The sequence below is a fragment of the Xenopus laevis genome, chromosome 3L, assembly GCF_017654675.1.
Source record: "Xenopus laevis strain J_2021 chromosome 3L, Xenopus_laevis_v10.1, whole genome shotgun sequence".
NCBI lineage: Eukaryota > Metazoa > Chordata > Amphibia > Anura > Pipidae > Xenopus > Xenopus laevis.
In genome coordinates, this window is record NC_054375.1 from 7900244 (window position 1) to 7913207 (window position 12964).

At 44.9% G+C, this 12964-nt stretch overlaps 1 protein-coding gene across 2 annotated transcripts; it reads right to left on the bottom strand.

Annotated features, from left to right (window-relative positions):
- Positions 1–205: 205 nt before the first annotated feature.
- LOC121393041 (haloacid dehalogenase-like hydrolase domain-containing 5) lies at positions 206–12664 on the bottom strand. 2 transcript variants are annotated; one of them, XM_041585293.1, is made up of 8 exons: positions 12069–12664; positions 7140–7343; positions 6725–6837; positions 5617–5710; positions 3703–3736; positions 3045–3219; positions 2610–2798; positions 206–1087 (listed from the first exon to the last, which is right to left on the bottom strand). In XM_041585293.1, the coding sequence occupies exons 1-8, from the start codon at positions 12201–12203 to the stop codon at positions 760–762; spliced, it is 1272 nt and encodes a 423-aa protein (XP_041441227.1). In that variant the 5' UTR covers positions 12204–12664; the 3' UTR covers positions 206–759. The 2 variants fall into 2 exon arrangements, with proteins under 2 accessions (XP_041441227.1, XP_041441228.1); XM_041585294.1 differs by lacking the exon at positions 12069–12664 and adding an exon at positions 10338–11153.
- Between the last annotated feature and the right edge of the window lie 300 nt (positions 12665–12964).

Genomic DNA, 12964 nt, shown 5'->3' on the forward strand with positions numbered 1-12964 from the left:
GAATAAAAATCGAAATAACTCAAAAACCTTAAATAATAAAAAATGAAAACCAATTGCAATTTGTCTCAGAATATCATTCTCCGCATCCTACTAAAAGTTATCTCAAAGGTGAACAACCCCTTTAAGCCTCCACCTAGGAGTTAAAGTTGCGTATTTACTGTTGTGTTGTATTTTACCCTTCAGTAAAGCAGGATCTGCTCAGTTATGGAGATGACAACGCGTATTTTATTGTTTCACACCAGAACAAAGGCACTTTGGGCTTCTGGTGTAACCCAGTTACAGACGGTGGTTCCCCTGAGACAGGAAGAATAACATGTGTTGTTCAGTTTTTCTTTTGCCAGACAGCCATCTTGTACCTATACTTCACCCTTTTCACTTGCCTTCCAGCTGTTGGTGACCTACAACTCCCAGAACCCTCGATCGCTTTCGACTGCCAGGGTGCAGGAAGTTCTAGTTCAAGGACAGTGGATAGGCTGCAAGCTGGACCCCTGGGAACTAAATGCTTAAACATTTAACAATAACCATACTGAATTATATTATTAAACCCATACATTTTCTGTAAAATTGGCCCTTCTTAGGGCCCCAGGGAGAATGTCCCTCTATTCATGCTAAAACCAGTAAAATAGTACTATTCCTCCTGTTCTGTTACCATTGATCTCTTCTTATATCATCCAAACAAATATTGTGGATTTCCCCTCCCCCATTCTAATACCGTTCATTCCCTTCTGTTCCCTTTCATTCCCTTCAGACCCCCCTGCTTCATTCACTCGCACTCTCTAATCCTTCACTCTCTGAGACCCAACCCTCTTCCCTCAGCACCAAATTCACAGCATGTTCCACGTCTTTCACAATGTGCGATGCCTCCACCAAGGTGGGGTCTAGTCGGAAGTCTCGGTGCCCATGGAAGACGGTCTGGGTCACGCTCTCCCGTGTGTCCGTTGGCACCTCCCCCTGATTGCCGTACACCCCAGTGCACACCAGGATAGACCGGCAGCTGTGGGGCAGCCCATCCTCGGACTTCCCCCGGTTGCTCGTTAGGAAGTGATTGTAGAGATTGGCCCCGTAGATGTCTGCCATTGGATTGTCCCTAAGAGGGGAAAGAAATAGGTAAAGAAAAACACTGAGTTCCATTGAAAATATTTAAAATTATATGACTCTGATTGACTGCAGATAGCTCTATTGTTTCAAACATTCTAATTTCCAACTGGCTGCAGGTAGCTGTGACCCTTCAAATATTCCATTTCTCTGATTGGCTGCAGGTACAGTAACTATGACCCTTTAAACATTGTATTTCTCTGATTGTCTACAGGTAGCTGTAACCCTTCAAGCATTCTATTTCTCTGATTTGCTGCAGGTAGCGGTAACCTTTCATACATTGTAATTCTCTGATTGGCTGTAGGTAGCTGTGACCCTTCAAATATTTTAATTCTCTGATTGGCTGTAGGTAGCTGTGACCCTTCAAACATTCTAATTCTCTGATTGGCTGTAGGCAGCTGTGACCCTTTAAACATTCTTATTCTCTTATTGGCTGTAGGTAGCTGGCCGGTAAAAATTATGGTTGATCTCAATGTTATTAATAGGGAAAAAAGATAAATATATAGGAAGGCCGGTTTTTTTTTCTAGAAAAGGTGGCAACCCTACCCTTCAAACATTCTATTTCTCTGATTGTCTACAGGTAGCTGTGCACTTCCAACATTCCAATTCTCTGATTGGCTGCAGGTAGCTGTTACACTTCCAACATTCTATTTCTCTGATTGGCTGCAGGTAACTGTGACCCTTCAAACATTCTATTTCTCTGATTGGCTGCAGGTAACTGTGACCCTTCCAACATTCTATTTCTCTGATTGGCTGCAGGTAACTGTGACCCTTCAAACATTCTATTTCTCTGATTGGCTGCAGGTAACTGTGACCCTTCCAACATTCTATTTCTCTGATTGGCTGCAGGTAACTGTGACCCTTCAAACATTCTATTTCTCTGATTGGCTGCAGGTAGCTGTGACCCTTCAAACATTCTATTTCTCTGATTGGCTGCAGGTAACTGTGACCCTTCAAACATTCTACTTCTCTGATTGGCTGTAGGTAGCTGTGACCCTTTAAACATTATAATTCTCTGATTGGCTGCAGGTAGCTGTGACACTTCAAACATTCTATTTCTCTGATTGGCTGCAGGTAGCTGTGACCCTTCAAACATTCTATTTCTCTGATTGGCTGTAGGTAGCTGTGACCCTTCAAACATTCTAATTCTCTGATTGGCTGCAGGTACAGTAGCTGTGAAACTTCAAACATTCTCATTCTCTGATTGGCTGTAGGTAATTGTGACTCTTCAAACATTCTATTTCTCTGACTGGCTGCAGGTAGCTGTGACACTTCAAACATTCTAATTCTCTGATTGGCTGCAGGTAACTGTGACACTTCAAACATTCTATTTTGGCTGCAGGTAGTTGTGACTTCAAACATTCTATTTCTCTGACTGGCTGCAGGTAGCTGTGACCCTTTAAACATTCTATTTCTCTGATTTGCTGCAGGTAGCTGTTACCTTTCAAACTCTGTAACATTCTGACTGGCTGCAGAATGGCCTATCACAACTCCCCCTGGTAAAAAAAACTCACCCAATAGCGTACAGTGTGCGGATTGGTGCATCCCATCCCCTCTTCTTTGCTTGCTCCAGAATAAGGTGCTCTGCAAAACTATACGTCACCATACTGGGTTTCCCAATGAGCGCCTCGTACCTCAGCTCCCGCCCAGTAAGTTTGTGATAGAGAGTCTCCAGGCAGACCAGGAACGTGCCGTGCCCAAACCTGAATGGGACAAGTAGAGTTGTACTGGGAGATACATAGTATGCAAGGAGAACTATAGGGCCACCGTCGGGGGTAAAACAGCTGTAGGGGCCCCAAAAGAGGCAAAACTGAGTACAATGGGGTTCTTGCTGGCAGTGTCCACCTCCCTGGTGTTGAGCAATTACTATGATTCCCATGCTACCCATAATGCACCAGTGGTGCGGATTCTTTTTTATGTAACAGGGCTGACTAGTTGGCTTTCCTCACCTGGGGTTCTTAGCTTCGGCCATGCATTGCAGGTCCATGTTACAGGCAAGGACAGGGATATGTGGGTACGGGACCTGGGGAAGCCATGCCGTTGGGCGCCCGTTGCTCAGTAGTATATCCAGGATTAGCTGCAGGCTGGTCTCCCACCGCACAGGCTCACCCAATAGGATCACAGCTGAGAAACAACAACAGGCAACTGGAATTGACTGGGGACCCATTAACATTATACTATGTTAAAGCCCAAAGCCTTACAAGGCGACCCTAATGAGGCATAGTACTTACTGTAACTGAATACCCAGGGTTAATGTATCACACACATGTGCCATATAGTGGAAATACAACTCTTGAGATGTGTAGTTATACAGATGCATCTGAGGGCCCCATACATGGGCCAATAAGATGGTAACTTGGTCTGGAGGGGTTGAGTTGGCAGATTTTATTGTATAGGAATACCACCCCCCCAATATTTCTGTTATCCTCTGCTGAACATTGCAAGCAGCACCTCAGATCTTTGTCATGAGACTGAATTAAAATAACCCCAAATTAGGACCTTCTACAATAAAAACTGAGATTAAGATGCTCAGATTTCCCCCATCTTGACCTAAGCCAGAGTAAGCAGGCGGTGCTGCACCCAACAGAACCAAACAGTAGAACTCACCTTCTATTGCTGGAAAGTTCTGGATCACAGGAGGCTGGGATAGATAAAGGAGAATTTAGAACATATATGTGTCGTGGTACCCACTTACATCTGGCTGGACCCCACTTATCCCACAGCTATACAGTTAAGTCCACAATTTGGACAGAGACAACATTTTTCTCATTTTACCACAATGAATTTTAAATGAAACAACTCAGATGCAGTTGAACTGCAGACTTTCAGCTTTAATTCAGTGGGTTGAACACAAAGATTGCATAGAAAAGCCTTTTTTTTTTAACACAATCACTTCATTTCAGGGACTCATAAGTAATTGGACAAATTAAAAAACTGAAAATAAAATGTTCGGGTCTAATACTTGGTTGAAAACCCTTTGCTGGCAATGACAGCCTGAAGTGTTGAACTCATGGACATCACCAGATTCTGGGTTTGCTCCTGTTTAATGCTCTGCCAGGCCTTTACTGCAGCCGCTTTCACTTGCTGATTGTTTGTGGGCCTTTCTGTCCCAAGTTTAGTCTTCAACAAGTGAAATGCAGCTCAATTGGGTTCAGATCAGGTGACTTGGCCATTCAAGAATATTCCACTTCATTGCTTTAATAAACTCCTGGGTTTCATTGGCTGTATGTTTTGGGTCATTATGAAACGTCTCCCAATCAATGTGACTGCATTTAGCTGGATTTGAGCAGACAGTGTCTCTGAAGAGCTCACAATTCATTCTTGTGCTTCTGTCCTGTGTCACATGATGGATGAAGAGCTCACAATTCATTCTTGTGCTTCTGTCCTGTGTCACATGATGGATAAACACTAGTGTCCCATGCAGCCCAAGCCATCCCACTGCCTCCCAAATCTTTTATACATCATGTGCTATGCTTTGTATCATCAGCTGTTCCACACCTTCTCCAGACTTTTTTCTTGCCATCATTCTGCTAGAGCTTGATCTTGGTTTCATCTGTCCAAAGAATGTTTTTCCAGAACTGTGCTGGCTTTTTTAGATGTTTTTTTTAGTCCAATGTAGCCTTTGTATTCTTGATGCTTATGAGTGGCTTGCACCTTGCACTGCACCCTCTGTATTTACTTTCACGCAGTCTTCTCTTTATGGTAGACTTGGATATGGAGACTCTACCTCCTGGAGAGTGTTGTTCACTTGTTTGGCAAGGGGTTTCTCTTCACCGTGGAAATGATTCTGAGATCATCCACCACTGTGGACGTCCAGGTCTTTTTGCGTTGCTGAGTTCACCAGTGCTTTCTTTCTTTCTCAGGATTTACCAAACTGTAGATTTTGCCACTCCTAATGTAACAATTTCTCGGGTGGGTTTTTTCTGTTTTTTGCAGCTTAAGGATGGCTTGTTTCACCTGCACGGAGAGTTCCTTTGTCCTCATGTTGTCTATTCCACATACACCCCCCCCCTCAAATCAACTCCAGGGCTTTTATCTGCTTCATTGATAATGACATAACAAAGGAATTGCCCCCACCTGCCCATGAAATAGCCTTTGAGTCAATTGTCCAATTACTTTTGTGCCCCTAAAATGAAGTGATTGTGTTAAAAAAAAAAGGCTTTTCTATGCAATCTTTGTGTTCAACCCACTGAATTAAAGCTGAAAGTCTGCAGTTCAACTGCATCTGAATTGTTTCATTTAAAATTCATTGTGGTAATGTACAGAACTAAAATTAGAAAAAAAAGTTGTTTTGTCCAAAGATTTATGGACCAAACCGTAGGAACCCAAGACAGGTATGGCCTGATATCAGTTATGCAGGTGCTTCTGAGGATCTCTCATGGGCCAATAAGGTATCAACTTGGTCTGAAGGGGTTAAGTTGGCATCTTTTATTGAACAGGAATCCCCCCCCCCATTATTTCGGTTATCCTCTACAGAAATATTGGTCACAGTCTGCTCAGTTCCCCTTTACTTGTACTTACTGGATTTTTAGGTCTGCGATTGTGATCCACCATATCGAGCAAAGGGTACGCCATTCGCAGGTCATTAATGGTAACAACATTTTGGAAGCCCTGGTTGCACAAAGCGAGTAAAGGTCAACTCAATGTAAGAACATGAAAAAGCAAAACCTGTACAGAGAGATCCCATAAAACTATGGCAGCATAGGTATTCACCTGTACTAAGCACAATTCAGCAGGAACAGTCCCTAAGTTTGCTCATAGTCTGTACAGAGAGATCCCATAAAACTATGGCAGCATAGGTATTCCCCTGTACTAAGCACAATTCAGCAGGAACAGTCCCCTAAGTTTGCTCATAGTCTGTACAGAGAGATCCCATAAAACTATGGCAGCATAGGTATTCCCCTGTACTAAGCACAATTCAGCAGGAACAGTCCCCTAAGTTTGCTCATAGTCTGTATAGAGAGATCCCATAAAACTTTGGCAGCATAGGTATTCCCTTTACTAAGCACAATTCAGCAGGAACAGTCCCCTAAGTTTGCTCATAGTCTGTACAGAGAGATCCCATAAAACTATGGCAGCATAGGTATTCCCCTATACTAAGCACAATTCAGCAGGAACAGTCCCCTAAGTTTGCTCATAGTCTGTATAGAGAGATCCCATAAAACTTTGGCAGCATAGGTATTCCCTGTACTAAGCACAATTCAGCAGGAACAGTCCCCTAAGTTTGCTCATAGTCTGTACAGAGAGATCCCATAAAACTATGGCAGCATAGGTATTCCCTGTACTAAGCACAATTCAGCAGGAACAGTCCCTAAGTTTGCTCATAGTTTGTACAGAGAGATCCCATAAAACTATGACAGCATAGGTATTCCCCTATACTAAGTACAATTCAGCAGGAACAGTCCCCTAAGTTTGCTCATAGTCTGTACAGAGAGATCCCATAAAACTATGGCAGCATAGGTATTCCCTGTACTAAGCACAATTCAGCAGGAACAGTCCCCTAAGTTTGCTCATAGTCTGTACAGAGAGATCTCATTAAACTTTATCAGCAATTGTATGCAAATAACAGAAATTGTGAGCTTTGCAGTTCTGCATCAAAGGTTGCCAGTTGGCTTGAAGTTAAGGATACTCCCGGGCTATCTCATCCACGGGCCCCTGGCCAGACATCAGGACGCATTTGTCGTGGAATTGCTGAAACATGCGCAAGGGACTATGAGAGAGAATGACTTGCTCTGGTAACACCTGGCAAGAGAGAGACATAAGGTTACAATGCAGGATTCTGTACAGGCCATTGGGCCCCATCCTTCCTTATTCCCAACCCAACACATTCCAAGGAGTTGATGATGGAAGTGCACTACAGAACATAGAAGTTGTATGTTCCCACACACTAGTTTGCAAGTGCATGTGGAACCACATGGGGGTTCCGGAACGTATCTCATAGGGAACCAAGAAAGTACTTGTACATGCCAACAGGTCCTGAACAATTAGGAGCAAAGTTGTTTGGGGTCTTTGGTCAGGGATGCCCAGCTTAACCCCTTACTTACCTCAACACCCAACACTTTGGTCAGCTCCATCGCCCTGGTTTGGCGCACGCAATTCCCCGCATTAGTCACAAAAACCACAGGCACCGTCATTCGCCCGTCTCTGCCCACCAGCTTCTTGAAGGCCTCGGCCGCCCCTGGGATGGGGTTTTTTCCCCTCACAATGACCCCATCGATATCAAACAGGAGGCCAAAACTTGGAGTTGGCTGAGAGGGGGTTAAACAGAAGAACAATATCACTGTAATCACCCCGAATCTCCCTCTAACTGACCTTCAAGCTGGGCCCCCTTAGCTCATAACAAGGTTACAGATATATAGAAACATTGGGGTGTCACCCTGCTATAGTTCCAGGGGTACCCAGGACACAAATAAACACTCACCCCGAATCTCCCTCTAACTGGCCTTTAGACTGGGCCCCCTTAGCTCATAACAAGGTTACAGATATATAGAAACATTGGGGTAACAGTCATCCTGCTATAGTTCCAGGGGTACCCAGGGTACAAATAAGCACTCACCCCAAATCTCCCCCTAACTGACCTTCAGACTGAGCCCCCTTAGCTCATAACAAGGTTAAAGATATATAGAAACATTGGGGTGTCACCCTGCTATAGTTCCAGGGGTACCCAGGGTACAAATAAACACTCACCCCAAATCTCCCCCTAACTGACCTTCAGACTGGGCCCCCTTAGCTCATAACAGGTTACATAGAAACATTGGGGTAACAGTCACCCTGCTATAGTTCAAGGGGTACCCAGGGCACAAATAAACACTCACCCCAAATCTCCCCCTAACTGACCTTCAGACTGGGCCCCCTTAGCTCATAACAAGGTTACAGATATATAGAAACATTGGGGTAACAGTCACCCTGCTATAGTTCCAGGGGTACCCAGGGTACAAATAAACACTCACCCCAAATCTCCCCCTAACTGACCTTCAGACTGGGCCCCCTTAGCTCATAACAAGGTTACAGATATATAGAAACATTGGGGTAACAGTCACCCTGCTATAGTTCCAGGGGTACCCAGGGCACAAATAAGCACTCACCCCAAATCTCCCCCTAACTGACCTTCAGGCTGGGCCCCCTTAGCTCATAACAAGGTTACAGAGATATATAGAAACATTGGGGTAACAGTCACCCTGCTATAGTTCCAGGGGTACCCAGGGCACAAATAAGCACTCACCCCAAATCTTACCTTTGAGCAAAGGCAGGGCAAGACTGCACCACTGCAGTAACCCATAGCAACCATTCCGTGTTTTTTTTGCAGGTAAATTAAATCTCTGATTAGTTCCTATGGCCTAGGGACTGGGTAAGGGTCATGTGAAGGGGGTTTCAGTGTGAATATTAAGGCACAACTGTGTTGGGAGTTTTAAATGTGTGTATAGTAAGGGAAGACAGTGTCAGGGGAATCAGTACTAAAGGTATGGGGTCCATTATCAGGAAACTCGTTATCCAGAAAGCTCACAATTAGGGGAAGGTCATCTCCAATAGACTCCATTGCAATCAAATAAATCAAAATTTTAAAACATATTTCCTATTTCTCTGTAATAATAAAACAGTAGTTTGTACTAACATATAATCAAGCCTTATTAGAGGCAAAACAATCCTATTGGGTTAAATCATTTTTTTTAGTAGACTTCGTGTAAGGTGATCCAAAATACAGACACGTTATGCGCAATACCCCAGCGTTCTGGATAACAGGTCCCATAACTGTACCTGTGACCATCACACACACACACAAGGGTACAACAGTACAGCTTCCCATACCCACTTGTGTGAATGGCCATCTGATTCTAAAGTCACTTAGCATTGGGCAGAATCACTAAATTTCATGTGAAATCTTTCCCCCCGAACTACACAGTGACCCAACTAGATAGATGAGGGGAGAGAGAACCAAGCAGTCTCTGTTTATCATTCAACTGACTGCAGTGTATGGTTGCCAAGCAACTACACACATACAAAAGTTTTGTCTCCTAGACCAAGGGTCCCCAAACTTTTTTGGCCTGGTGACCAAAAAAGAGCCAAATTTTTTTCCATGGACCGGGTGGAGGGGTTGGAGAGGGTCGGCATCCGATTTAGGAGCACCGGCGTCCGATTTGGGCGCGCCGTCGTCCAATTTGGCGCACCACCGGCCGATTTGCCTGTGCTGTTCTCAAGTTCTGGCCCGGCAGTTGTGGACCCCTGTCATAGACAATTGGCATTTGTCCTAGTGATACAGTTACACCTTACAGTCACATGGAGCTAGGGTTGCCACCAGAGCCGAGCCAACCCGGCCAGGCTCCCTAAGTAACCTGGCCAGCCACGGCGCCGGCTGATAACATGCTCGATTGCAAACTACATTCGAAGCACGCATGCGCAAAACTGCGATCATGCGTGCATGCGCAGAAGCGCATTTCCGCACAGAAATTTCAGCAGTGGCTGGGGAGAGACGGAAACTGTGCAGAAGCGCATTTACACACTGAACTTCCGGCAGCAGCCGGGGAGATACTGGGCCGGACATGGGGTAGGCGAGAGAGCAGGTACGTGCCTGGTGCCCCCCCAGCTTTGCGCCCTAGACACGTGCCTACTCTGCCTACCCCTAGTTCCAGCCCTGGTTGCCACCTGTTCGGTTTTGACCCGAACAGTTCGGTTTTTCTAAGGCCTATTCGGGTCTCAACTTACTGTTCGGTTTTCAGCCTTGTGAAGCCCGAACATTAATCTGGCCAAACGAAAACCAATTAAATACCAAGATCACTCACCGTAGTTATTATGAAGTGCAGTTAATTTCTTGTTATTAAAGAAACAGAAATAAGGAAATCAATCAAAAATAAGAAATTGTTTTTCTAAATTGCTGTATTTCAGTGCTTTCTGGATAACTGATTTCTGTATAAGAGATCCCATAGCTGTAGTTAAAGTATCTGGTCTTACTCGTCGGGCACAATAGATAGAGGTAGGGTTTCCAGCCGTGTGGGTTTCATCCGTTTGTCAAAGGGCTGTCCGTTCCAAACTTTCTGTCCCGTTTATAACATTGTGAAAAGTGGACAGAAATCCAGTCATTTGCATATAAGTGATGTAATAACCCTGACCCAGCATCATAGCTCCATGACATCATTGTGCCTGTCTCTGATGTCATCAAGATTACTGCTCCGCCCCCAATGCTATCTGCCCTGCCCACATTGTTCGGGTTTAGCCACCGGCAAAGGTGAGCCGATGTGAATACTCACCTGTATGGACGAAGCAGTGAATCTCCTGTGCCCTGCGCCCCCTGCCAATTGTCTTGATTGACATCTCCCAGCGACTTTGGCCAAAGTGCAACAGAACCTCATGCTGAAAACCCACATGGCAAGAATTCCCCCTAAACTCACAGTCTACCTGGCACTGCCTCTAACTGAAGCCTGGCAAGTCACACTACATAGCAGAGCACCCTAAGGAAACAGAAAGTGTCACCCTACTGGGACTATATAAAGCCTGTAACTGCCCCTTTTAGAGCTGCAGTCAGCTGATACCTAATCCCAGCCTCTGGCCCTGCACTGTGACCTCAGCATAAGCAGAATATGACTTGTACTAACTGCATCCCCTACCCGCTGCCCACAGCCTGGCACTACCCCTGCCTAGTCCTTGCCCTTCCAGGAACAGCAGCACAAGCCGCTCAGCCAATCGCAGTGTAGCTGTTAAGGGCAATGAATGGCGGATTCGCTGCCCGTCCAAAGAAAACTACAAGCCCCAGCATGCACTTGTACGGCAGTGAGGCAGATAATGGCGCGCGGCATGCTGGGGAGATGTAGTTCGCGCAAACAAACTCCTAGTGGGGAGGACGCAGCCATAAATAGATATCGCTGGGGGTTTATTTATGAGAGTATAAAGGGCGCGGGCGAGGAGGGGCTTGTTCAGAAAACGAAAGTAATTTTCAGCCGGAGTCACTCTGTTTACAATCATTAGAAACAAATATCTGGAGAAATTACATTTAAACAGCCGCCTATAAATTAGAAAAGAAAAGGAAAAATCTGATTGTTTGCTATTGGGCAACATCTCCAGAATTCTCTCCAGATACTTATCTCCAATGTTAGTAAACATGGGCTGGTTCACCTTTACTTTAACTTTCAGTTGGTTTTAGAATGACCAATTCCAAGCAACTTTTCAATTGGTCTTCATTATTTATTTTTTTATAGTTTTTTTTCATTTTTTGCCTTTTTCTTCTGACTTTTCCCAGCTTTCAAATGGGGGGGGGGTCACTTACCCAGTCTAAAAACAAATGCTCTGTAGGGCAAATGGATTGTTATTACTCATCTTTATATTCAGGCCCTTTCCTATTCATATTCCAGTCTCTCATTCAAACCAGTGCCTGGTTGCTAGGGGAATTTTGACCCTAATTTTGAGGCTAAGCATCTTTTCATTTGGCCTTCATTTTTGAATTATTTGCCTTCTTTTTCTTAATCTTTCTGGCTTTCAAATGGGGGTCGCTGACCCCAATCTAAGAAACAAATGTTCTATAAGGCTACAAATGTTTCGCTATTGCTACTTTTTATTTCTCATCTATCGTCCAGTTTATATTCCAGTCTCTTATTCAAATCATTGCATGGTTGACAGTGGCGTAACTATCAGGGGTGCAAACGGTGCGACCGCACCGGGGCCCCTGGCCCCTGCACCCCTGAAGGGGCCCGTGTCCTGGGAAGAAAATAAACAGCCAAAATAAGTTGTTGTTTTTTTTTAAATCGACTGAACTGCCTTGCAGCTAAGGGGTGCGGGTTGGAGCTAGTACGTGCGCTGCGTATCATCAACTACCCGACATCCAATGGTAGGCAGGGAAATAGGCGCCGCTAGTTTAAGTTGATGCGTCCAGGTCAGGACTCGGCTGACAGGCAGGATTGTGGATGGTCAGATTCCTGTACTCCACAGCAGTCAGCAGCAGCAGCCAGGACCAGCTAGTTTGTAATCGTTTCCCCCACCAATGTTACCTGACACGCACAAAGTTCTTTTTTGAGCGCACACAGCAGTTTGCTGGTCTGGCTCCGATCTCTCCTGCTTCTGCTCTTCCGGTGTCCAGGCTGCAGGGGGGAGAGCAAGAACAGCAGAAGAGCCGAGTGCCGCATCAATCAAATGACAGACTTTCTGCCACTGACTGATCTGAATTTCCAGCCCTCACAGACTCCTTTTCATGAAGGAGGGAAAAAATTATTTTTGAAGATGGGCTCTGGACTTGCTAAAGACAAGTCGGTGGCTTGGTGGCTGGCTAGTGGCTACTTTTCAGATCCCCCCCATCCCCCACTGTCTCAGGCCTCAGCAAAGCTAATTTACTGCCTGGTAAGGACTTTGTTTTTTTTGTTTTTTTTACTAGCTTGAACTATTTATTTAGATAGCATTGTCACTACCCTTATCAAGACTGTTGTAGGGATCTGACTAGTTGCACTGTTCCCTATAGTCACAACATTAACTCTTTCCTTGCTGTCATTAGTCAATTCAACAGAAACTGCCCCCTAGTTTGCTCATAGTCTGTACGGAGAGATCCCATAAAACTATGGCAGCATAGGTATTCCCTGTACTAAGCACAATTCAGCAGGAACAGTCTCCTAAGTTTGCTCATAGTCTGTCAGAGAGATCCCATAAAACTATGGCAGCATAGGTATTCCCTGTACTAAGCACAATTCAGCAGGAACAGTCCCTAAGTTTGCTCATAGTCTGTACAGAGATCCCATAAAACTATGGCAGCATAGGTATTCCTCTGTACTAAGCACAATTCAGCAGGAACAGTCCCTAAGTTTGCTCATAGTCTGTACAGAGAGATACCATAAAACTATGGCAGCATAGGTATTCCTCTGTACTAAGGACAATTCAGCAGGAACAGTCCCTAAGT